This window comes from Rousettus aegyptiacus, unplaced genomic scaffold (genome assembly GCF_014176215.1).
Source record: "Rousettus aegyptiacus isolate mRouAeg1 unplaced genomic scaffold, mRouAeg1.p scaffold_m13_p_2, whole genome shotgun sequence".
Taxonomy (NCBI): Eukaryota; Metazoa; Chordata; class Mammalia; order Chiroptera; family Pteropodidae; genus Rousettus; species Rousettus aegyptiacus.
Window position 1 is genome coordinate 95,403,207 of NW_023416295.1, and position 25,212 is coordinate 95,428,418.

Sequence of the window (25,212 nt, forward strand, 5' to 3'; positions counted from 1 at the left end):
ATCTCTCCTTCAATTCTGAATAACTTTGACAGATACGGTGTTCTAAGTTTTAGATTCTTTTTTCTCAGCACTTAACTTTTTACTACCACTCCTTTCTGGCCTATAAAGTTGCTGCCGAGAAATAAACTAATAGCCTTATGAGGTTTCCTTTGTATGCGACTTGTTATTTTCTTATGAGTCTTTATCCTTAACTTTTGTCACTTTAATTACAATCTTTCTTGTGTGACTCTTTGGGTTCATCTTCTTTGGAACTCTCTGTGCTTCCTGGATCTGAATGTCTGTTTCTGTCCCCAGATTAAGAAAGTTGTCAACCATTATTTCTTTAAATATACTTTATGCCTCTTTCTCTCTTCTCCGTCTGAAATCCCTACCATGTGGATGTTAGAGCACTTGATGTTGTCCCAGAGGTCCCTCACTGAAAAAAAAAAAAAGTGTGTGTGTGTTTTTTTTCCATTTTGTTGTTCTTATTAAGTGATTACCACTATTCTGTCTTCAAGGTCGCTAATTTGTTCTTCAGTATTACTACTCTGTTGTTGATTCTTTCCAACACATTCTTCATTTCAATACTCATCATATTCTTTATCTCTGTTTGGTTCTTTATTACATTTTCTAACTCTTTGTTGAACTGTTCTCTGAGCTCCCCAAATGTGTTGAACATCCTTATGACCACTTTTTTTTTTTTTAGTTCTTTGCCAATCATATTACTTACCTCTGGGTTTTTTTTCTTGTTCTTTCATTCGTGGTACATTCTTCTGTTTCCCCATTTTGTTTGACTTTCTGTGTTTGTCCATATAATTTAGATGAAATACCTATCTCTTCCAATCTTGAAAAAGTGGACTCTGTGTAGATTGTATACCAGATGTTTTTGGCAGGTCAGTTATAGTCAGGGAGGGTACATGGGGTGCCTGGTGTGCTGCCTCGCCAGAGGAGTGGATTACAAGTTGGACAGTCTGGTGTGTGTGTGCTTCCTTGACCTTCTTTCCAGGCCTGTTGTGGCTTGGATTGCCAGTTGTCCAAGCAACTGTCCTGTTGCTTTAAATGTCCATTGCACAAACCAGTTCTGGGTGCGGCTGCTCTGAGTGTGGGCATCACAATGCCCCACTATCTCTGCATTTTCTCCAGATGGGCAGCCCTGCATGAATGCACCACCACAGTTTGCTAGTTTTGCATCCAGGTGGGGCAGCCCTGTATGCAGGCACCACACACTTTGGTAGCTCTACACTCTCTCCGAGTAGGGCAGCTCCACATGTGTGCACAGGAGTGCCCCACTATCTTCACATTTTCTCTGGAGAGGGCAGCCCTACATACAGATGCTACAACATTTTCCTGACTCTTCACTCTCTCCAGGTGGGGTAGTCTCGTGTGCACACGCAGCCCAGTGGATGCACTTAGGGGAGTCCTGCCACACCCTCTTGTTCAATCTCCAGGTTGGAGGGCCCCATTCATGCATGCTATGATGTTCTCCTATTCCTGCTGGATCTAGCTTTGGAAGAGGTGGCTGATGATGTGCTCCAGCAGCCCTGAAAGCCAGAGAACCTGGTTAGAGTGTCCACCTGTCATCCAAGTGCAGGGATAGTGTAAACAATTCAGTCATCAGTTTTTTCAGTTCCCAGAGAGCTCTCATGGTTCTCCATCCTCCTCTGTTTGGTCTCTCTCTCTCTTGTTTGTTGCGCAGAAGCTGTTCAATGGGTTCTCAGTTGTCTAAGAAGAAATTGCTCTAAATGTAGGTGTACACTAAATTTTCTTGAGAGAGGCAAGTTCAGCATCTTCTTATGCCAACTCCCCTTCTGCCACTTTTTAATGTTTGGAAAATCCTTCCCCTTTACAAGGTCACTTTCTTGTCTTCTGGTTTTATTGCTTCTTTTTCACCTATTTAAGCTATTTGAAGTGTATTTGATGAACAATATATCCCTTTTGCTGATGAGTTTGTGATCCTTTCTTAATGGTCATTAAATTCTTATTTATATTAAGATCTGTTTCAAAGTCAATTGATCTTTTTATTTAATAGATGTTATTTTGTATGGAAAGTCTTTCTTCTTTATTTTTTTTCTAAGAATTCTTAGTGACTCTGCCTTAATATTTTGCCAAATAAACAATATAATTATTGCATCAAGTTGGTTCGGTAATAAAATTAATGAATTGATTTGAAAATAGTTGATATATTTAAGACATTCATATTTATATTTTTCCATTTTAGAAATCTCTTCTACTATATTTATTATATCTTTATGAGTTCTATTTTTGTCTATTCATATTTTCTTTTTTTCTTGATTACATTTACAGAGAATGGTTTCTTGTACTTTTCTTTCAGGAAAAAAAATCAAGCCCAGTAGATTTATTTACTAAATCTACTGATATTCTGCTTTGTAACTAACAAATTTCTAGAATCATCTTAGCTTTGTTCCTTATTCCTATTTTTCTTATATGTATTTTATAGTTCTTTTCATAAGTTTTCTGAGATGAATTTCGGTTGCATTAATTATTTCTTATAATGGCAGCATTTACTTTTACCTTTGACCACATTCCGTTATGTTCTGATTCTCGTAATTAAGCAAAGGGTCCACCATTGATTTTTTTAAAACAATTTTTTTAGAATATAATGTCTATGCCATCAAATTCACCTGTTTAAAGTATACGATTCAATGGGTTTTAATGTATTTAGAGAGTTGTGCAACCACTACCATAATCTAATTTTAGAACATCTTGTTATCCTTGTTATCAGTTACTTCCCATTCTTCCCTCTTAGTTTTTGTCAATCACTACTTATCTTTTTAACTCTATGAATTTACCTATACTAGACATTCGACATAAATAAAATGATGTAATATGTTGACTTTTGTATTTGGCTTCTTTCATTTAGCATAATGTGCTCAAGGTTCATCATGTTATAGCATGTATCAGTACTCTATTCCTTTTTAGCTGAATAACATTTCATTGTATGGATATACTACATTTGATTTATCTACTCCTTAGCTGATGGGCACTGGGTTTATTCTACTATGGCTACTATGAATACAATGTTGTTATAAACATTTATATACAAGTTTCATAAACTTGCGGACATATGGTTTCATTTCTCTTGGGTAGATATCTAGGAATGCAATAGCTGGGACATACGGTAACTCTATGTTTAACCTTTTGAAGAATTGCCAAGCTGTTTTCCAAAGTGGCTGCACCATTTTACACTCCCACCAGCAATGAGAGTTTTGGTTTCTTCATATCCTCATCAATCATTTTTATTGTAGCCATTCTATTAGATGTGAAGCGATGTCTCATTGATTTGCAATGACAATTTATGATGATTGATTGTGTTTAGTATCTTCTTATGTGCTTATTGGATGTTCATGGAGCTTTTTTAGACAACAGTCAATTGGGTAACTTGTCTTTTGTATTTATTGATCTGAAAGCATTCGTTACATATTGTGGATATTAACCCCTTATCGGATACATGATTTGCAAATATTTTCTCCTATTTTCTGAGTTTTTTTTCACTCTCTTGATGGCATCGTTTGAAACATTAAAGTTTTTAATTTAATAAAATTCAATTTATTTTTTCTTTAAGCACTTATGTTTTTAGCACTTAAAAATTCATTGCCTAATGTAAGGTCACAATGATTTATTTCTATATTTTCTTCTAAGTATTATGCATTTTTAGTTTTTTAATTTCGGTCAATGATCTATTTTGAGTTAATTTTTGTATGTAGTGTGAGATCAGGATCTAACTTCATCTTTGCATATAAATATCCAGTTGTCCTGTGTCATTTGCTGAAAAGATTATTCTTTCCCTATTGAACTGCCTTGGCACCCTTGTTAAAAGTCAACTAATCATACATATGAACATTTATTTCTGAACTCTCAATTCTTCTCCATTGATATATATGTCTATCCTTATGCCAGTACTCTGCTGTCTTGATTATGGTGTAATTAAATTTTTAATTTATTCTTTGGAACATAAAAGTGTATTAAAAGTGTATTTTGAAACTTCCAAGTTTCTAGAAACTTACTTTAATACTTAGTTTTATTGCATTGTGGTCACTTACACTTTAAATTGTAGTTTTATTGCAATGTGGTATAAAATAAGAATTTCATAAGGTGCAGAACCCACTGTATACTCATTTAGGCTTATGAATAGTTAGTACCCTGTCCAATAGAGTAACCATGAGCCATATGTGACTAATACTGAGCAACTCAAAATGTAGCTAATGTGACTGAGGAACTGAATTTTTAAATTTTATTTAACATTTTCATCACTCTGAAAATTTTCCTCACTGCCCACTTGTAATCAATCTCCATTCCTACCCCTCTACTAGGCAACCACTAATCTGCTTTCTGTCTCAGTAGATTTGCCTATTCTGGACCTTTCATATAAATACAATCCTACAATTTGCAGTCTTTTATATCTGGCTTCTTTCACTTGACACAGTATTTTTGAGGTTCATCCATGTTGCAGCATGTGTCAGTACTTCTTTCCTTTCCGTTGCTGAATAGTATTTCATTATGTGGATACATCACATTTCATTTATCTATTTACCAGTTGCTGGACATTTGGATTGTTTTGATTTTATTTAATTTTAATTAGTTTCAACTTAAATGTGGAAGCAGGTAAAATATTTTTTCTTTAAGCACAACTTTATTGCATTGGTAGAACTACATTTCTCTTTAATCTTTGAAAAAGCTATATGAAAATGTATATGAATTGAGATGTGCTATAAGTATAAAAGACACATTCCATCTAAAGACTTAGGATTATGAATATGCTTAAGAGATAAAGTAGATTGAGAAGCTGAAGAAGGAACAGAGATTACCAAGTAAACTTGAAAGATTAACAAAATGGAATTTCAGAAATGAGGGAAAAGGCATAAAAAACAGCTCTGAATACTTTTGGCAATGATGATAACACCCTTGTAATTTTTAGCAGGCATCGTTCTATTTTACATGTATTATTTCTTTTCAGTGAGGTAGGGACTGTCATCTGTTACCTTTTTGCACTTGAGGAAACTAAAGCTCAGAAAACTCAGCTTGTCCAAAGTCACCCAGCTAGCAAATAGGAAAGCCAGATTTGACCCTATTCTGGCTTCAGTCCATATTTTTAGCCATTGTAGATTAATAGGAAGTCCACCAGGAATGCAAACATGATATGTGTTTGGTTACAGCCTGGCCTTTGGATTTAAGGAACAGTTGGAGGGATGAACAGAGCAGAAGGAGCAAAGGAGATGACTTGGTAAAAATAGGGTTTTTTGCTCAAAATCAACAAGTTATTTCACATATTATACCTGCCCACTAGCCAATTCACTCTTCCAGAAGGCGTTTCCATGAAAATGAGACCCAGACTTTGCCCCCTCATTCCTGAGAAATACCTAAGGACAAAAACCCATGGCCTTCAGAGGCAGTTCCCACAAAGCCTGGCAGCACCCCCAGCACAGCTGCACAATAAGATAAGATGAGCCAAGGGACCGAGGGAGAGACGCCAGCCTGATGACGCTACACTGCTCCCTCAGTGACGTCTGTCTGCAGTAGACACCATCCCTCGAGGGACCCAGGGCTCAGCCAAGATGCTTCTGGTTTTAAGACCTGCTCTATGGAGCTCCGATAGCACTGCCTTTCCAAAGGCTTCTGTAACCTTGTCCCCAGCGCTCTTGCCAAGGTTGCAGACAAGTCAGCATTCAGTCTTTAGGAGGGAGGTCTTAACAGTGATGACTGAGAGAAAGGACCTTGTGTCAAGAAAGCCAGCAAGCCCAGGTTGTGGATATATGTGGGACTGGGCCCTGCAAGAGTGACAGGGCTGTTTTTGCCTTGGCAGGGTGCTGTCAGCAAGCAGGAGGTGAAGGGTGATGCTCCAGGCAGTGCCACTTAAACTTGGTTAAGAGCTGAGTCTCAACGCCTAAGGACCTAAAACTGCCTTCACTGTTGTTTCACAAAACTGGGAAGGTGAGGAGCCCTAATGACGCTGATACCCAGAGACAGAAGCCAAAGAACCTGGAGCCGCCACACCATTTTGAGAAGAAGTATCACTCACTCTGATCTTTTTTCTCTCTCATCTCCTTCTAATCTTTATCATAATGCTCTGTTCACCATTTGTTTGGAATGGTTTTGTCCCAGGTTATACTCAGCAGTGAGCATCAGTCAGAGAGGACTCTTGGCCCTGACAGCTTCCAAAGGTCCTGCCTGGCACAGTAGCCCTGGAAGACTGTCATACTTGGCACCAGGCAAATAGATACATGTAGAAGATTGTCAAAGGTGCCCCTTTGCACAAGAGCTGCATTCCTGGAAAATCGGAATCCTATTTGAGTTACAACGCTGAGGTAAAATTCCAGGCTATGAGTGCACAGGAGTTGCTACCCAAACCAAAACACAGGGTGTCATCCTTTACTCCTTCCTTTCCCACACCCTCAACATCCTATCATTCACCAAGTCCTGATGGTTCTACTTTCTTAACCTGTCTTGGGTTAACCTGTCCCATTGCCATACTCACTGCCCCTGCTGTGTGTCAGACCCATTGTGTCTCTCTTGACTCCATTACAATCTATCTTTTGTACTGTTTCCAGGGTGATCCTTCTAAAATGTTTCTGTAAGGATGTCAGTCATTGAAGAAAACCTTCTTACTACTCCCTTCTGCTCTCATGATAACGTCTTATCAGACGGCCTGGTCTGTTTCACCCTCCACACCTCTCCAGCCTCATCTCCACTTCTACCTTCCATCAATATCCAGGAACCACTTGGTCCTGAGCTTTGAGCCCACTGCATGCTCTCTGAGACTACCACCACCTTATCTGCTCATCTCTTAAAGTCCTGCACCAGTGGCCCCTCCTCCAGCCCAAGAGAACTGAGCCCAGAGCACACTTCTCCTCTAGCACCATCCACACCTGGTGGCTCCCACTGGATAGATTTGCCACCTGTTTCCCCCATTAGAGAAGAAATTCCCTGAGGGCAGGAGCTGTGTTTATCCGTCTTCCTACCCTCAACATCTGTTATCAGTGCCTGGGACTCAGTAGGTACACCTAGTATATGCTTGCAGAATAAACGAATAAACAGGGGAAGGTGCTGTTTTGCTTTTCATTTATTTGTCATATATTTAATTTTATCTTTATTATGCTTTTCCTCATCATAGATGGATGATGTGTTGTCAAAAACTCAAATTGGGAAAATATATAACTTAGAAAGGGAAAGTCCTTATTGTGATATAAATTCCTTCTGTATTTTCCTTCCGCTTATACTAATGCATAGTAATATAAAATAGATCCTCTGAATATTTTGTTAAGTTTTTGTCAATATAGGATCCAGTCATATTTGTAATGACATTTTCCCTCACTACATACATTTTATATATCTTCCCATATTTATGCATAGGGATCTTCCTTATTCTTTTTTTTAAGACATATGTAGTATTTCGTTGTGTGCATAAAATACATTTTGATGAGCATTTTCGGTGGGAAAAAACTTTTAGAATAGATCATTGCCAAATTGTCCTTTAAAAAAAATTGTAGTAATTTGAGTATACTTGGTAATAATTTACATTTACATTCCTACTAAGTGTGCGGAAATGTCTGTTTATTCACATCTTCACCAACACTGAGTACTCTCAGTCAGTTAAATCTTCACCAGTCACACGATACAGCCATTTGTGATGTTTCTTCAGTGCCTTGTTGGTCCATATTCTTTATTTTTCTATTGAGTTCATTTTAAAGACCTCTATGTATACCAGGGAAGTCAGTTCTTTGTCCTATGTGTTCCTCATTTGTCTTTGTCTTCTTTGGCAGTGTAGGGAGTGGCCAGAGCACAGAATCTGAAAGCTGACTACTTAATAATCCTTGTTTTGTCTCTAACTCACTAGCCGAATGACCATGGTTTAGTCACCTAACCTCTCATTCCTCACTTCTAAACTGAGGAATAAGAATAGCACTTAACTCAAGAGAGTGAATAAGTTAATGTATATAAAATGTCTGGTGTAGCATTTGGCATGAAATAAGTGCTACAGGGGTATATGCCATTGTTTTTTACATTTATTTATTTCAATTAGTTTCAAGTATACAGTATATTGGTTAGACATCTATATAGTTCATAAAATGATCCCCCCAATCGCTCCCTTTCTCCCTGACCTTCCACCTAGCCAATATATTAATGCTAACTGCATTCCCTATGCCATGCTCCCCATCCCCATTACCATCCATCAGCTACTAATTTGTACTTCTTTAACCCTTCACCCCATTCTCCCAGTCCCACAACCTCCCTTCTCTCTGTCTCTCACCAAATTGCCCTCCATATTTGTGCGTCTGTTTTTTAGTAGTTTGTTCTTTTTATTCCTTTGACTCCGCATATAAGTGAAATCATATAGTGTTTAACTTTCTCTGTCTGACTTAAATAGCTTCTAGGTCTATCAAAGCAATATCCTTTTCCATCTGCTTCTTTTTAGTCTGTGTCTTTTAATCTGAAGTGAGTCTCTTATAGGCAACATGTAGGGGTCTTGTTTTCCTTTCCATTCATCCACTCTATCTTTTAGTTGGAGCACTTAATTCTTTTCCATTTAAGGTACTTACTGATAGGAATATAGTTGTTACCATTGTTTATTCCTGTTTTGGATACATGTTTTTTCTTCTTAAAGAAGTCTCTCCAACATTTTATGTAATACTGGCTTGGTAGTAATAAATTCCTTTAGTTATTTTTGTCTGGGAAGATCTTTATTTACATGTCCTTCAACTCTAAATTATAGCTTTGCTGGATAAAGTGTCCTTGGTTGTAAATCCTGGGTCTTCATGACTTTGAATATTTGGTGGCAAACCCTCCTGTCCTGCATAGTTTCTTTTGAGAAATTAGCTGCTAGTCTTATGGGTGTTCCCTTATTGGTAACTATGTGCTTTTCTCTTGATGCTTTTAATATTCTTTCTTTCTATTTAAACTTTGGTATTTTAATTATGATGTGTCTTGGTGTTGGCCTCTTTGGATCCCTATTTTTGGAGATTCTCTGAGCTTCCTGGGGTTTTATGTCCATTTTCTTCACCAGGTTAGGGAAGTTTTCCATCATTATTTCTTCAAACAGCTGTTCAACATCTTGATTTTCTTCAGTTACACTGAGCAGATGGATATTTGGACCCTTAATAGTATCCCATACGCTCCTTAAATTATTTTTATAGTCTTGGCATCTTATCTCTCGCAATTCTGATTGAGCATCCTTGGCTTTCCCATCCTCTAGATAGGGCATTTAATCCTTTTCTTTATTCATTTTGTTTATTCCATTTAATATACTTCTCATCTCAGATAATGTGTTCTTAATTTCTGTCTGGTTCCCTTTTATAATTTCTATTTCTATTTTTATGTTTTGTATCTCTTTGTTGAAGTTCTCACTGAATTTATCTATACTTCCCAAAAGTTCATTGAGCATCTTTATAACCAGTGTTTTGAACTCTGCATCTGTTATTCCTGGAACTCTAACTCCATTATTCCTGGATCTCTATTCTGTTCTGTTCTCTCATACAGTTTTTGCTTCTTTGTCTTCTGATTTTAGCTGCCTTTCCATGTCTGTTTCTATGTACAAAGCAAAGCTCCTAAATCTCCCAGTCTTATTAGTGCAGCTTTGTGTGGTAGGTGTCCAGTGGCAGAGTCCTGAGAGGGGTTCAGCTACAGGCCAAATTTAGCTCCAACCTGTGCCCCTTCAGGTCTACCTGTTAAGATTCAGCAAGCAATCCACACATGCTGTGCTTATAGTTGGCTCAAAAGGTCACACCAGAAACTGAGGCCAGCTGTCTCTTCCAGTGTGAGTCTCAGCAAAGAGCACCTGACTCGCTGAGGATATACCTAGATGTGGTTTGGGTGGGCTGCAAGTTGGGGGAGATGAGGTTTCAGGGAATCCTCTAGGCAGAGCAACTTCTGTTATCCAGTTTGATGACGTCATGGCTATGATGGTGCTGTGTCTGCACACGGGAGTGGGGAGGGCTCAAGAGGGAACAATAGATACCACGAGCACTTCCGTACAGAGTGAGTCTCGCCTCGGCCATCAGCACTCACGCCGACATTGTCTCCCTGTAAGTCCCTGGTGCCCTCTGCGTGCAGCCGAATTGGCACTGGTGCTCAAAGTGAGCAAGCCTGTCACCATGAAAATCCACTCACGGTTGCAGCCCTTTTAAGAGGATTCTGCCACTGCTACAGCCTCTTCTCACTCAGCCACTGGAGATAAGCAGCCCCGTGTCCTAACCCCATCCTACCTTCTGCCACTGCAGGCTGATTTCTTGGATTTCTCCCTAGTTGTATGGCTTGTTCATCAAGATCCCAGGTGGTTTTTCCTTACTGCTTTCTCCTTGTTTCCATCACAACTTTGATTTGGTCTCCAGAGGGATGAATAGAGCCTCCATCATCTATGCCATTTTCCCCCCTCTCCGTATATGCCATTATGATGATGATGATGATGATGATGATGATGATGATGCATAGAATAGTTTTAATTTTCATGCAGTCATAGATCCTTTATGGTTTTGGATTTCATGTCATACTTATGAAGGCTTCCTCCTTCTAAGATTAGAAAAATATTCGCAGAGGGTGCTGTTTAAGAGTCCGCAGGGAATCCATTTGCAATATAAATCCCCCTCCACTCCCATTTTGCTCTCATGTAAATTAATTTGGCTTTTCACATGCTAGGATTTTTTAAAGTGGAGACCTACCTGTGTTGCCATCGTATGCAAGAACTGGGTAAAGTTGCCTTTATGGCACACTGTTTTGGTAAATGGACTGTGTTAGCTGTAGTTTCATATCTAAAGAATGGGCCTGGGCAGGTCATCCCCTCCCTTCACAAACGCAACAACTTTTCCTTGTCAGTAAGTGCCAGCGGCAGGCCGAGTTTCCTATCCTGAAGGAGTTCACAGTCTGCTAGACAACAGACTAGTCATCAGATCGATGGTGTCATCAACAGCCTCAAGGTAGAAATAACATCCTAGATGGAAGGAAGCACTTAACTGGGTGGATGGCCAGGAGAGGCACTGAGGACTTTCCAAACAAAGGTGACAGGATGTTCAGTTACTACTCTAGAAATATGCACCTGCCTACAATGCATCAGACCCTCTCACTACCTCTGCACAAAGGCATGGAGGTGGGGAGGACATGCCGTAGTGTTGGAAAGTCATGATGAAATGGAGAGTAGTCAGAGGCCAGATGACAGAGCATTGGACCAAGACTTCCCATCTCAGTTCTAAAACATAACTAGTTAGATGGCCTTAAGAAAGTGACTTCACTCCCTTTGTCCATCCTTAATATGCAGCTACAATTTATGTCCTTAGGCAGCTGTGCAAATTCTATGACATTACACTGTGCAAACATTCTGTCCTTTACAACAGAAAGAAAGGTTTGACACCTTCAGGGCACTGTGTGCTGCTAATTGGTAACTGGAGTTATTCCTGCCTAGGGGTCTTCACTGTGGGTTCAGCCTGTCTGCGTTCCCTGGGGCTCCTTAGCCTGCTTCCTGCAGAGGGGGCAGCTTTCTGCTGGATCCTGACCTGTTTGTTCTCAGCCCTGCCCTGTATCCTAGGTCTGATCTCCTGACTTTCCTTAGTTTTTTTGTTGTCTGGGGTCGGGACTCTACTCCAAAACCCTTTAATCCTGATAAAGATACTCCATTGGAAAGGCTGAGCTTCCTACCCTGGCAGATTGTTAGTAGCAGGATTAGAAATTTCCTCTTGGCATCTATTGTATCCCTTTGGCCTTATTTTTCCAAAACATTGGCATGGGCCCCTCTCTAACCCTGGCAATTCTACCATCTACTCACGAGTAAGGGCTAGAGGTGGGGATGGCATACCTCTTCCCCACATACCTCAACTCCCTTTCACACCACCAGAACCCAGTGAATGGCGTCTTCCAGTGGCCCGCAGTGGTTCTCTCAAGTAAGCAGGGTCCTGGAGGCCTGAAGACCACTGCAGAGGGCAGCCCCAAGCCCTTAACTTTCAGTCCAGTGCAGAGGGCACCAAAAGGCACCTGGCTGTTAGGGAAAGGGCACTTGATAGAAGTTATGGAAACTTGTGTTCAGGTTTCAGTGCTGTCTAGTTGTGAGACCTTGGATAGGTCCCTTGCCCTCTCTGGTTCTCGGTTTCCCCATTTGCAAGATGAGAGGGTTGGCCATAGGGCAGAAACTGATGCCCTACTAGCAGACAGAAATGTGCATGGTTTGAAGTCGAATGTCTTTAGGTGGGGCCAGCATTTCCCAGCGAGAAGCATTTCCCACCACTGTCACCACTGAAGGCGTCTATGTTCTTTGCTGCTCTCCAATCCTGGCCCCTGGGAAAGGAGCCAACAGTCTCTGGTGTTTGGGGCACCATTATTAAGAGATAGAACACTCCACTGGCCACAAAAAGAGCTAGTTAAGTACAGAACCAGACTTGGCTAGTTTATTTCACCTCCTGGAGGCCAACCTTGATTGAAGATATAAACAGTAAAGTAGTCACTGGGTTTCCCAAGGCCTGGGGTCCTCTTGGCAATAAATCCTAATAATTTTCTCTTTCACTTACTGGTAGTCTGGGCTGGCTTCACAGGGCCTGCTCGGAAAGAGCCCAGCACTCAGAAGGGTCCACACTTAGTTTAATGCTCTGCCATTATCATCTTGAAATTCTTAATAATTTTGAACTTGGGCTCTGCAAATTACTGTGGGTTACATTAATACCCATTTAGAAACCTTTTGCCAGTCTCTCCTGTTAGGTTTTTGGTTCCCAAGGTGGGGACTCTGATTACCTGAGGAAGAACATTTTGAAGAATTCTTGTCCTTCAAGATCCAATTGAGATAGCACTGACACTCACGAGGTCTCCACTAAGCTCCCCAGAAGGATGCCCGTCTGCTTTCTTACTTCATTTGTATCTCTCACATGGTACCTGTCCCTTCCTGTAATTCATCACAAACTCCTTGCCTGCATTTTCATCTCTATGCCATGCCCTCCACGCTCTGACTTGCCCCAAATAGATAGATGCTCAATAAATGTTTGTGGACTACCTGGAAAACAAACTGAGCTATCTTCTCAGAAAAGAGTACAGGCACTACACACAGTGGGTGCTCGATTAATGCTGAGTCATCCACTGAGCAGGCCAAGTTGTCATACCATACAACCATGACCTTGCCTCAGCCAAAACGTCATGTGGACAATCATTCTCTCTACTTCCTGCACAGTGAGGATAGGATCAATGAGGTCCAGAACAGTGCTTCTAAACTACAGGGTTTCTTGGTGCAGAGCTGGAAGGAAACTATTGCCTACCCACTTCTGTAGTTCCAAAATGCCCTTGGAGGAAATTATTGTAAGAACCCCTGACATTTGCAAAACTCTTTAAAGTTTGCAAGCCAGTTTCATAGACATTATTCTTAAAATGTCTGTAAATCAAGACAAATACTTAAATACAATTATGTGGTTGTTGTTTAACATTTTTTTTACTGTATATGTTCATTGAGGAAAAATTAGAAAATACAGATAAAGCAAAAAGAAAAAGAATACTTCAGATCATAGTGCTAAGAGATGACAGTGTTAATATCTTAGTCCATATCATACCAGATTTATCTATGCATATAAGCATATATCTTTAAAAGTAGAATAATACCGCCACTCTTTGTAACCTTATTATTCCCATTTGACTATGTAGCTAATGGAGGTCCCAGGTCACAGAACTATTGGGGGCAGTGCTGGGATTTATTCCAAGTGTTCTGACTCTGAGGCCAGCATCCATATCCCCGAACCAGGCTGCTGTTCAAACTCCAAAAGGGGCTAAAGACATTGATGCCCTCAATTTTCATGGCTCTGGGAATGGAGCCCAGCAAAAAAAGTATTTGCTGTGATTGGGCGTAGGGGAAAAGCCCCCGAAACTGTCCTGGTGTTCCACAGTTAACCATGAGTGACACTTGACTACGTTGGACCTGGCTGCTCAGGAGTTCCCGCCTCTGCAGAACTGGACTTTGCATTGCAGTAAAAACACTCACAGGGATGACAGGCATCAGCTGGCAGGCAGGGGGCCCAGAGGGAGCAGGTGCCAGCTGGCAGGGTCAGGCTGTACAGGACTGACCCCAGAGAGCAACTGGATAGCTGCTTGGTGGCCTTGGAGAGCTCATGCTCTTTGTATTTTTAGAAAGGGGTTAAGAGAACAGCAGTGACCAACAAGTGCTTTGTTACCCTGGGGCATTGCCCTGTGCTGTAGAAAAGCGTATTTCCAGTCTGGGTCTGGGTCAGGCTGAAGGCAAGACTAGCCTGCCTGCCTTTCTTTTCTCCTTTCTTCCTTCTGGAGCACACACTACTGATCAGATACTGTGTTAGGCAAAAGGAAAGATTTCTTCAGGGCTCTTGCCTTCCAGCAAGGTGGCAAAGAAAAAGAGCTAAACAGAAGCTTGCAGAATAATGTGGTGTAAAGAGTTGGACCTTCGGCTTCAGACAGACCTGGATTCAAATCTTGACACCCCTATCTCTAGCTGTGTGACCTCAGGCAGGTTACTTAATCTTCTATGAGAAGTGAGATAATGCATAAAAACACTTAGCAGAGTGCCTGGCATAGGGTAAATACTGAACAAATGCGGTAAGAATCCTGGAACTTGGGCTGTTTAATATGTTCAGCATCCATGGTGGTTCTAGTGCTAGAGAATGCCTTGAGGTTTGGGTTAGAACTGGTCTGGAACTTACATGGAATTTTTGCTGAGGGTTTGGCAGTGGTTCATCCCTTCATGTGCATAGACTGTTCCATATACCAGCTTCTCACAACGAGGGAGGAGGGGTAGTATCCCCTCATTTTACAAAAGAGGGAGCTGAGAAGTACAGCTGCCTGACCTACTGAAGGCGCCGAGAGAAGAAATGGGAGCTAAGTTCATTTCGGTCAGGCCCCTTGACCTGAAGCGCAATGTCATCTATTCACTCAACTTTCATTCTCCTCACACCCTGGCCTACAACATCAGAGCTGCCACTCGGTGTGCAGGAGTTGGAACTGGGAGAAAGTGTGACTTTGCACTTCATCGAAGCTTTCAAATCCTGAGAAAAGGAAGGAGAGTGGGTGTGAGAACCCAAGCCGGATCTGCTGGGCCAGAGGGAGAGAGGGGAACTCCTAGGGCAGGGGCGGTGGGGCCTTCCTGGCAGGCTCCTTCTGGACCCAGGTCTCTCTGGATTAGCTAAAGCCAATGAGAGACATCTTCCTGACCCTTGAGGCTGGCCGACACTTGAGGGCTGTTCTCAGCCATCTTTGATCTGGGGACTCCCCTTACCTGATCCCACCTCTCCTCTATCCCGATCTCACCTATCCCTGGAGCCGATCTCACCTATCCCTGGAGCCGCAGCTGGGCTTCTTCCAGTGAGTGTGGCAGCACCTCTTCCTCATCTGCAGCCTGCCCTGTCTACGGCAGGACCCAGACACTGCTCACACACACACACACACACACACACACTCTAAAACTGTGCTGGTGTACTGAGAGGAGTGAAGAGTCCACATGCCCATGTAAGACAGCTATTTACTAGCACCTCCGGAGGGCTTCGTATAAGAGGTGTCCATGGAGCACAGCTCACCATGGCCCTGCCTCTTAAGCCCCTTCTGAATGAATATGGGGAGTGACAAATGCATCATTCATTCATTCAGCATGCCAGGCTAGGTGCCAGGCTCTGGGATATGGCATTGAACAAGACAGATAAAGTCCTTGTTTCTGTAAAGTTTTCCTACTGGGGTGGAATTAAAAAGGTCTTTTTATCTCTTGGCTCCCCCCTGTATACACTTCATTCTCTGCTAAGCCTTGGCATTTTAAGGGATAAGGGAAACAGGGATATAGGGAAAGCAGGGATCTTTGTTGTATCAAAGATGCCTAGTACACGATAGGAGCTGAAAACATATTCGTTGACCTGAACTGAATAGGAATTTTGGCAGGCTCTCTGCAGGGCTGGATGGGGTGGGAAATTCACCACCTTCCCTTTTTCCCATCTAGGTGTCAGATATGATCTATTTCGTGAGATCTTCTCACCTGGACTGTAGCCAGAGATTGTAGGCACAGCTCTTATTGCTTCTTACTCGAATTGCCTGAAATTCCAAGGAAATAATTCGTGCCTTTTGGAAACATATAATCTAGTGGGGACAGATGGGACTCACATACACCATCATGTAGAATGTTGATATTTTGCGTTACGATTAATTGTTCTGAAAGTCATTTTCACTTACGTGTGTTTAGGTCTCCTTTCTGGGTTTAGATTCCACCACAAAATCTAAGGTTCTACAAAACCAAGAAAGGCTCAGTAAATGCTTCCGAGCGAAGGCATGGGGAGGATCTAAGGATAAATGTATCAGACCCTTGTGAACAGTCCATGATGAGCGACAAGCTGGGCAGCACTGCGCCCTGGGAAGACAAGAGCTGCTGGAGTACACCAGCTGCTGGTGTGAAATACCGAATCCTATTCGATGGAAAGGTCTAGATAGATAACCTAACCATGCTTTAGACCAGTGTCTACCTTTCAGGGGTTTACATGGCCTATGCTTCCAGAGATTGTATGGTGTAGTGGTTTAGGATGTAGTCTCCAGAACCCGCCTAGGTTCAAATCCCAGATTTAATATTTAAGAGCTGGGTGATCCTGAGCAAAATTAAAAAACTTTTCTGAGCCTCAATTTTCTCATTTGTAAAGTGGGGGTTAAAATATTTCAATGACAAAATCAATGCGAAAGTGTGTAGCACCAAGCTTAGAAGATAGTAAGCACTGACAACTACTGCAGTTTGGCAGCATGGTGTAGACCAACGGCCCTCAAACTTGAGTTTGCATCAGAACCACCTGGAGTGCTGGTTAAAACGCAACTGGGTTCTACTCCCGGAGTTTCTGATCCAGTTGATCTGGGGTGGAACCTGAGAATTTGCATTTCTAACAAGTTCCCACATGATGCTGTTGCCAATGCTGCTTTAGGGACCACACTGAGAACCACAGGTATATTGAAGAAAGTATATAACTTTAGGATTTTGACACTGGGACCGTCCCTTGATATCTGGTGACGCTGAGCAGGTAATCACTTTGAACTTCAGTGTCTTCACTTGTAAAATGGAACTATTAATTCCTACTTCATGAGAGTGTGCCTAGCATACAGCATTATAGTTATCTAGGTATTATTGTTTAAATTTTAGCTCAGTTTGTTGGCCCTTGAAAGATGAGTTGGATTACAATGAGATGGGTTAGGTGGGCTTGGGGAATGCCACTGGTGCCCCAAAGTGGAGCCCCTAGAGTAAAATCACCCAGGAGCAAGGTGCAAATTTGGAAAGTACTCTTGTTTGAAGTTCATATGGGGAGAGAGCAGAAAAATTCTTTGAAATTCCTATATGGCAAATCCATGATTAACTTTGGACCCTAACTGAGATGATAGTATTTCCTGAAAGCCACTGACAGTGCGACTTGACTTCCTGCAGGGGAGGTGTTAAACGCTTCCTGAGGAAGAGAAAGCAGGCCCCATGGGGTTCCTATGGAAACCCCTAAGCCTTCACGTCTCTCCCTGCACTCTCTGTTTCCGTTTCTATACAGCCCCCTTTTGTTAGAGAGAAACCCTGTCAACCTTCTGGATTCACAAAGGGATCCTGGCCCCTGGCCGGTTGTGCTCACCAGAGCCCGCCGAGCTGTTTCCTGGGGGCCCCCTGGTGGAAGGAGAGGCACTGCAGGCTTTCCCAGGGGGAGGTCTCCCACGTGCCCTGTGAGAGCCGCAGCTGCAAAGCCCAGGTTCGCCTTCTGGGGCAAGGGCTGACGCCGCGCAGTAAGACTCCGAGGGCTCAGAGGAGATTTCTGGGCCGGTTGAGTGTTATTACCGGAATAGCACACAAAACACACCCAACTCGAGGTGCTTTAGAGACTGCTGATTTTTAAGGGCGAGATCCACTGCTCCTGGCACTGGAAGGCTGCCGTCAGAGCGCTTGCCCCAGACAGAGGCCTCAAGGGTCTGGGCCTTTGCAGGTTTTGGCCTGAAGACCCGTGGTAGCTTCCAATCTGAGTCATTCATTCCCTGAAGCAAGATACCAGGGGAGAAAGGGCTATCCTTGGGCCAGAGGCTTTTATTTTAAAGGCAAAGATTGACTGTCCTAACCCAACTCCCTTTACCCAGAAGCCATTGTGTCTGAAATCTTACCCTTAAAGACTCTTTCTTTTGCCTTTTTGAAAATCTCTTTGAGGTAACTCTTTCAAATTAAGAAATCAGTTATTATGCACTTAATGTGGCAAGTCACTGAGCTCAGCACTGTGAGTTGCAGTAAAGAAGGCATTGGATGAGCCATCTAGAGAGGTCTGAACAAAGCCTCAGGCAAGCTCGGAGCAGGGCAGCCTTTGCACAGAGCCCTAGTGGAGAGTAAGCAGATTGGGGTCTAGAAGGGAGGGGAGGCTTCCCTGGGGGAAAGGGGTAATAGTATGGGAAGAAAAGCCTTAAGTCCTGGAGTGCAGGGTGGGGTGTGTTCAGGAAGCAGTGAGTAATCTGGTGTGGCCCAGCGCTTTCTGAGCATCAGAGAGCCTGGCACGGGCAGAGCCCTCCTGAGGGTTAGCTGTCTGCCCTCTCCCCCATGGGAAGAGGGACAGGATACCAGGCTAGAGAGGCGGATGGAAGCCACCTGGGAGGGTCTGCACTGCCCAGCCATAGCAGAGAGCATGGAGACCTAGTGTACGAGGGCTTGTCTGAGAATTTCCTCCCTGAGAAATAGGCCTGGTGCAGTTCGAAGATGAGAAGAAAGGGTGCCCTATTTGTGGAGAGAGGTATTTCAAAGAGTATGGGGTTACTGAGAAGGAAAATGGTGTCTTCTAAATTTGGGCTGGGACAGGTCCTGAGTCAGACGTAATATTTAAAATGCCACTAGGCCCACAGGTGGGAGTATAATCCTGAGTGGGAGAGATTTCTCTCTCATCTCATATTTGTTTTAACACTTTACGGTTTTCAAAGCACATTCACCTACATTATCTCATTGAGCTTTTTAACAGTCCTGTGTGCTAAACACAGCAGATATTTCCATTTCACAGATAGAGAAGCTAAGTAAAACAAAGTAATAAATTCTGCTTTATTTTATTTATTTTAACTAGTTGCCTGTTGGGAGTACTTATTTGTTTTTGTTTATTTATTTATTTATTTATTTTTTAGATAGTTCGAACATTCACAGGATTCAAAATTCAAAAGGTACAGATAAAAGTCTCTTGTGTCTCAACTCTGTTCTCCCAGGTTACCTCTTACCAGTTTGAAGCCAAACCTTTTGACTTTGGGTAAAGTGCCCTTTCTGCCACAACAGTGCAGGGGCTCAAGGACACAGCCCCATTGTAAATTTAGGAAAACCTAATTCAAGTTCCATACCAGTAAAGGTGTTATACCTCCTCTTAGCAAGTGTACATATGTACCTTTATGGGACTGTTCGATTGCCTTCTTTCATAAAAATCATAAAGATTTTTATCTTCAGATCCTAAACTCCTCAGAGGCAGGGAGTATGTTTTCAACTTCTGGGTTGTAGTAGAGTAGGGGTTAAAATTACAGGCTCTGGCACATAGAGAATTGGGATAAAAACTGCACTGTGTGACCTTGGGTAAGTTACTTAGGCTCTCTGAGCCTCTGCTTTTTCAACTACGATTATCATGCCCTCGCCAACTGCACAGGGCTATTGTGAGGACTGGATAAGATAGTTCGTGTCCCATGTTTAACCCTGTGCCAGGCACGAGGTATGTGCTCCGTAAACAGGAATTACTGAGAGCCTACTGTGTGTGTACACAGTATGACAGACCCAGGGACCCTTTCAAACTTAATTCTGACAGAGAAGTAAAGATATCAGGCACCTAATTTCAAAGTAAATTGGCATAGTAGGTCACCCAAATCTATACATTTGAACGAATCACTCTTCCTGGACTGGAATCTGCCCTTTCCCTGTATGGGAAACCAGTCTTCTGAAGGCCCGGCTCATCGCCATCTCCTTTTCAGGTGAGACCTGTCTTTTCTGGATAGTCTGTCATTTTGAGACCAACAGAAGGGCCAGCAGACCACTGCCCCTCTGAGCTTATTTTGTCCGTAGCCCTGAGTTTGAACTGACACACAGGGAGACTTCCATATGGCTTTTCTCAGGGCTGACAGGAATGACTCATTGGAAGGTCACCAATGCCCTGGGGCAAAGTGACTCACTGGATCTGCCCCTGGGCCTGGCTCCACAGCTGCCTGACCTCTGCCTTTCTCAGGGTAATGTCCTCATACCCAGAGAATTCTCCACTCAGAGGAGCGGACTTACCCACTCCAAGATCACTCTTCGTTAGAAGGGACCCAAAAAATCACTTCTTCCAACCCCTCTCATCTCACAGATAAGAAAAGGAGCCCAGAGATGGCACCAGGCTTGCTCATACATCTAGCTTGTAGCAGAACCAGGATCTGAACCCGGGTCCAGGGTGCCTTCTGTGATACTCTCCTGGCTGCCACAGATCCCTACCTCTAGGCCCCTTCCCCACAGGGAACTCACTGCTGGCCACCTGCTCCAGGTCCTAAACACTCTGAGCCATGTATTGCTTGGCTTTTTGGTAGGGCCGTTATCCCTTCAAAATCTTGTTTCCAAGAAATGCAGAATGATCTCCTAAAGCTTGTGGTTCCCCCCACTGACCATAATGTCAATAAACAATGTAAAAATTTGTTTACTTTTCTCTTAAAAGAAGCATTCCTTTCCTAGGCATCAAGTTTTGAAAAAAAATAAAACAAAACAAAAATATAGGTCAACAAGGATTAAGGGATAAATAATTGTCTGGCAGAACAATGGAGTAATCCATGACTTCAAGGGCTGGAATCCACACAGGCCTGGGGAGCTGGGACTTGGCCGGAGAGCCTGTTACCCAGAAAAGTCTGAACTGGAAGAGGGAGGGAAATGACGGCAGGGAGAGGAATGAGGTAAACTGGGAAACCCGTGTGTGGTGGTGGTGGGGATCCGTCATGTCCCCAACCTGCTTGCATCATCCCACTCCCATCACCAAAAACCTATGCCCTCTTCATGCCCAGAACCCCACTGCACTCCTGATCGGAACACTGGACCTACTGCCATCTCCCCCACACCCAACCCTGCTACAATTCATATCAACCAGAATTCCCCATTGGTGTTCAGATGTCGTGGGTCGGCAGGATTTGAGTAGGTTGCCTTTCCCAGGGGTGTATGCATTTTAAATTAGGACTCTGGAGTCTCTGGTTCTGCCTTCTGCTGCCCTCCAATAAAAGTGGAGAGGTTGGGTGGAGTTGGATAAAATAAGACATAAGATGCTGAGAGACAGAGGGTCATTGAAAGACAGATCTCAGACAGGAACGAATGAGAAGAGCTTGGAGTCCTGTCTTGCATTCTGGGGAGGAACAAATTCTCTTCAGTCTTTCCATAGCTTCCCCCACTTCAGAGATGGGATTTTCCTCCCGTTTTGTAGACAAGGAAACTGAGGCCCAAAGTGACACACCCAGAAGCAAAGCTGGGCCCATAAGCCAGGAGTCCTCATTTCCCTCTCCCCAGCCCCTGCTCTAAGGATCCAGATGAAAGAGGCTAGGAGCTAGGGCAGGGCATGTTGGTTCGAGGGGAAGGGAGGCCTCCAGCCCACTCTAGCAAGCTCTGGCAGAGGGGCTCTGCAGGCTGCAGCAGGCGGACCTCAGGCCGCTCCTGCCAGTCAGCCCCAGATGGGGCTGGGGCCAGGGGAGCAGGCGAGCCAGTGATTCTCAGTCCCGTGAAATATAAATGACTCACGCTGGGTGGCACCAAATGCCGGCCCAGCCCACATTCCCGGGCCTTTGTTCCCGGCCAGCCTGGGCCGGGCCTTAAAGGGCCAGCTCCTGGAAGCAGGAGAAGGCCCACCCTGCCTGCCCGCCCTTCTGCCACCCCCACCTTCCTCTCCTGACCCCTCTTTTGAGTTGCTTCTAGTCCCTGGGCTGTGAGCAAAAAGGGTGGGATTTGGGGATTCATTTAATAGAATCCTCAGACTATAAGGGCGGACCCTCAGGTCATTTCAGCCAGAGGTCTGCCTCAGGGCAGAGCTGCACCTAACCTGACCCAGAAGGACTAAGAAAACTATTTCTCTCCCTTTCAAAAGCAACTTCTTCCAGTGTCTCATAACTATGTCTCATAATTATCCCTCATGCTGCAGTTGGTGCTGGAGGCCCCTCCCCAGGTTTCTGTCCTGGAGGTTCCCCACCCTGTTCCGGCCCCATCTCAGTACTGGTTTATCTTTGAACTCTCATTTGACACGTGTTTGGTGGGTTTCGGTTTGGCCTAACGAGACTCGTGAACCAGGCTCCCTGTCCTGGGCCTCCAAGGGGTCCAGATTTCACAACAACCCTGTCCCTTTAGTGGATTCCTCAGGGGAGAAATACCATCCTGACACCAGAGCAACCCGGGTACCCAAGTCACTTCTTTGGATGCCGCGCGCCACCATGTGGACACTCTGGAGAGCTAGTGTCTTCAGAAGCTTGGGTGGAGGCAGGAAGGGGGCGTGGGGGAAGGGGTGGTGGTGCCCTGCAGAGCCTCCCACCACCACCATACCAACTCAAAAAGTATCCTGGATTGGCAAAAATCAAAATAAAAGAGGGCCCTAAATTAGAGGGGAAAAGAGCAATTTAACAACAAAAGCCTGTCAGCCCTAATAAAACGTACAAATCACAGTATTTTCTGTAGAGGGTTGGGAACATCTCTGTGTCCCCAAGTATCCACTCCCTCACACACAAAGCACACCACTAGAGGTTTGGGTTTAAGGTTTTGTCCACTGTTAATATGCAAATTTTCTGAGAAAGTATTCTCTCCCTTGAAGCTTTTATTGTAATTTCAGAATTTATCAGATCTTGAACTGAGAGCTTGGTTTGGAAGGAGGAAAAAGTGCAAAGTTTGTGGCTACTGGGCAAACTAAAGGGTGGAGTAGGGAGAGGAGAAGTGGGCATTACCTAGGAGAAGATGGGGGTCAGAGAAGCCTGGTTCCTGGACAGAAGCGCTTTGAATTGTGGAGAGGACTGGGGCTGCCCCATAGACTCTCACCTTTTATGTCCTTTGAACCCAGGAGTCATTGCCAAATGGGCTAGGACCACAGGTTGTAGCCTTGGGGTCTTTGTGGGTTCTTGGCCTTGGCATCCCAGCACTAACCAACCATGCCAACTGGCCCCAAACAAGCCCAGCATCCAGAACCTGCTGAGACCCACCCCATCCACCCATCCATCCATCTGTCCACTCTCTCGACAGATATCCTGTTGTGGTCATCTGCTGAGGTAGCTTCTCTACCCTAGGCTGTTAACATTTCTCAAAGTCCTTCATTCCTCTCCTATCTTACTACCACATCAGTTCAATTCCTTGTCACCCTGACCCTAAATCAGTACCATAACCTTTCGACAGGTCTCCCTGCTTCTGGGCTCCCCTAGGCCAATCCATCCCAAGCACCACTCCTAAATCTCCCTAAAAGGTACCCAAGTTCTCTTGAGTGACTGCAAATTGCCTACAGCACCCAGTCTGACTTTTTTGGCTCAACTCAGAGGTCCAAATAATATGCCTTGCATTGTAACTCATTCTTTTGGAGTTAGTGACTTCTTGAGACTAAAAGCTTTGTTTTTTATTTCGAAATTAAATCTAATGCAAATTATACATCAATAAATCCCAGCCAGAAAAAAAAAAAAAAAACTAAGAGCTTCCAACTGGCATGCACGGCTGCATGCATATGTACATGTGTACAGACATGTGTTCTGATTTCGGCCTGTTTGACAGCTAACAAGTGTGCCTGAGAACTGCACAGCTCCGGTGCTCCTGGCTAAGGGGCTGAGTGGGATATAAACTCAGCTCATGATCCATTTGCAAAGTTTTGCACCCTGCCTTGGGGGCGCACCATTCTGGGAGAAGGGGAGCCTTTTCTATTCCACCCAAGCCTCAGAGCTCCTGCTTTAGTTTTCTGAGATGTTTTCCTCTTGGAAGAAAACAGAATGGCCCAAGGCCAGGCCTGGCTCAGATAAAGTGGCAAATAAAAAGAGGAAGGCACATTATATAAGCAGCTGAGAATTCTCTCCTTTCTTCAGATGGCTATGTGAAGGTGGGTATCCCCTGCCCACCATGAAATATAAATTATAACATCACATCATTTCAGAGTTCTTTCAAGTCATAAAAATGAGAAGTGTTTCTTGCCCTTGGTTTCACCCCCAGTTAGGGGAGAGCTTTAAAACCTTTCTCTCCTTTCCAGTTCCTCAACTGCTTCCCTTCTAGAGCCTCCCAGGTAAGCCTGTGGTTTCTCCCTTTCAGCCTGGGACCCCCAACCCCAGGAGGAGCCAGCCCATCAACCTGAACCATTACGCCACCAAGAAGAGCGTGGCAGAGAGCATGCTGGATATGGCTCTCTTCATGTCCAACGCCATGCGGCTGAAAGCGGTGCTGGAGCAGGGGCCGTCCTCTGAGTACTATACCACCCTCGTCACCCTCATCAGCATCTCTCTGCTCCTGCAGGTCGTCATTGGAATCCTCCTCGTGGTCATTGGTGAGCCCAGGCCTGGAGTTGGCCCTGGTGACCCCTAGTGGGAAGAAAAGTCCCAAGTGTCTCCCTAGACCACCCTGCATTTGTACATGCAAACTACCCAACCGTGCACTAACCTGGTGTTAGCCCCCTGCACTTGCAAAGGCTCAAGGACCACCTACACAGCGATCACAAGCACCGCGCCCTACCTCTTGATGTTCCATATAGTGGCCATGCCACAATACCTGCTGAATGACGGTCCTCACTAGCAGAGTTCCTTACTGCCTTCTGTGTGAGCTCGTATCCTCACTCTTAGAAGACCCAGTGTGAGTTCCCAAATCCCAATTCTATTAAGCACCACATGGATGACCCACACACTGGTCAGTAAGGGAAAAGGCTTCTAGTGCAATGACCACCACCTCCATTGATATCTAACACATGGATATATCTCTGAGGTGCCAGACTTTCCCTGAACCCTAGTGGAGGTCGTGAGGGAAATTCCAGGCTGTGGCCCCCACCCTGACCCTTACTTCCCATTCCCCACTTCTTCACAGCACGGCTGAACCTCAATGAGGTAGAAAAGCAGTGGCAACTAAACCAGCTCAACAATGCTTCCACCACCTTGGTCTTCATCACTGTTGTCGTCAATGTCTTCATTACAGCTTTTGGGGCACATAAGACAGGCTCCCTGGCTGCCAGGACCTCAAGGAATCCTCTCTGAATTCAGCTTGGGACCCAGGTAAAGAAGGATGGGAGGTCCCCAGCTTCAATGGCTCCCCAGGTGGCCCTTCTTTCGCCTCTGGGGATTTGGGGTAAGAGAGAAATCCTTGCC

The 25,212-nt window shown here is 44.0% G+C and overlaps 1 protein-coding gene across 4 annotated transcripts in view; it reads left to right on the forward strand.

Annotated features, from left to right (window-relative positions):
* The window catches only part of NINJ2 (ninjurin 2), an 80,484-nt gene that overhangs the window by 54,500 nt on the left and 772 nt on the right, over positions 1-25,212 (forward strand). For all 4 annotated transcript variants that reach the window (XM_036237151.1, XM_036237152.1, XM_036237150.1 and 1 more), the window contains exons 2-3: positions 24,173-24,404; positions 24,935-25,119. In XM_036237151.1, the coding sequence (XP_036093044.1) occupies positions 24,173-24,404; positions 24,935-25,101 (399 nt within the window). In that variant the 3' untranslated portion in view covers positions 25,102-25,119. The remainder of the gene's footprint in view (positions 1-24,172; positions 24,405-24,934; positions 25,120-25,212) is intronic.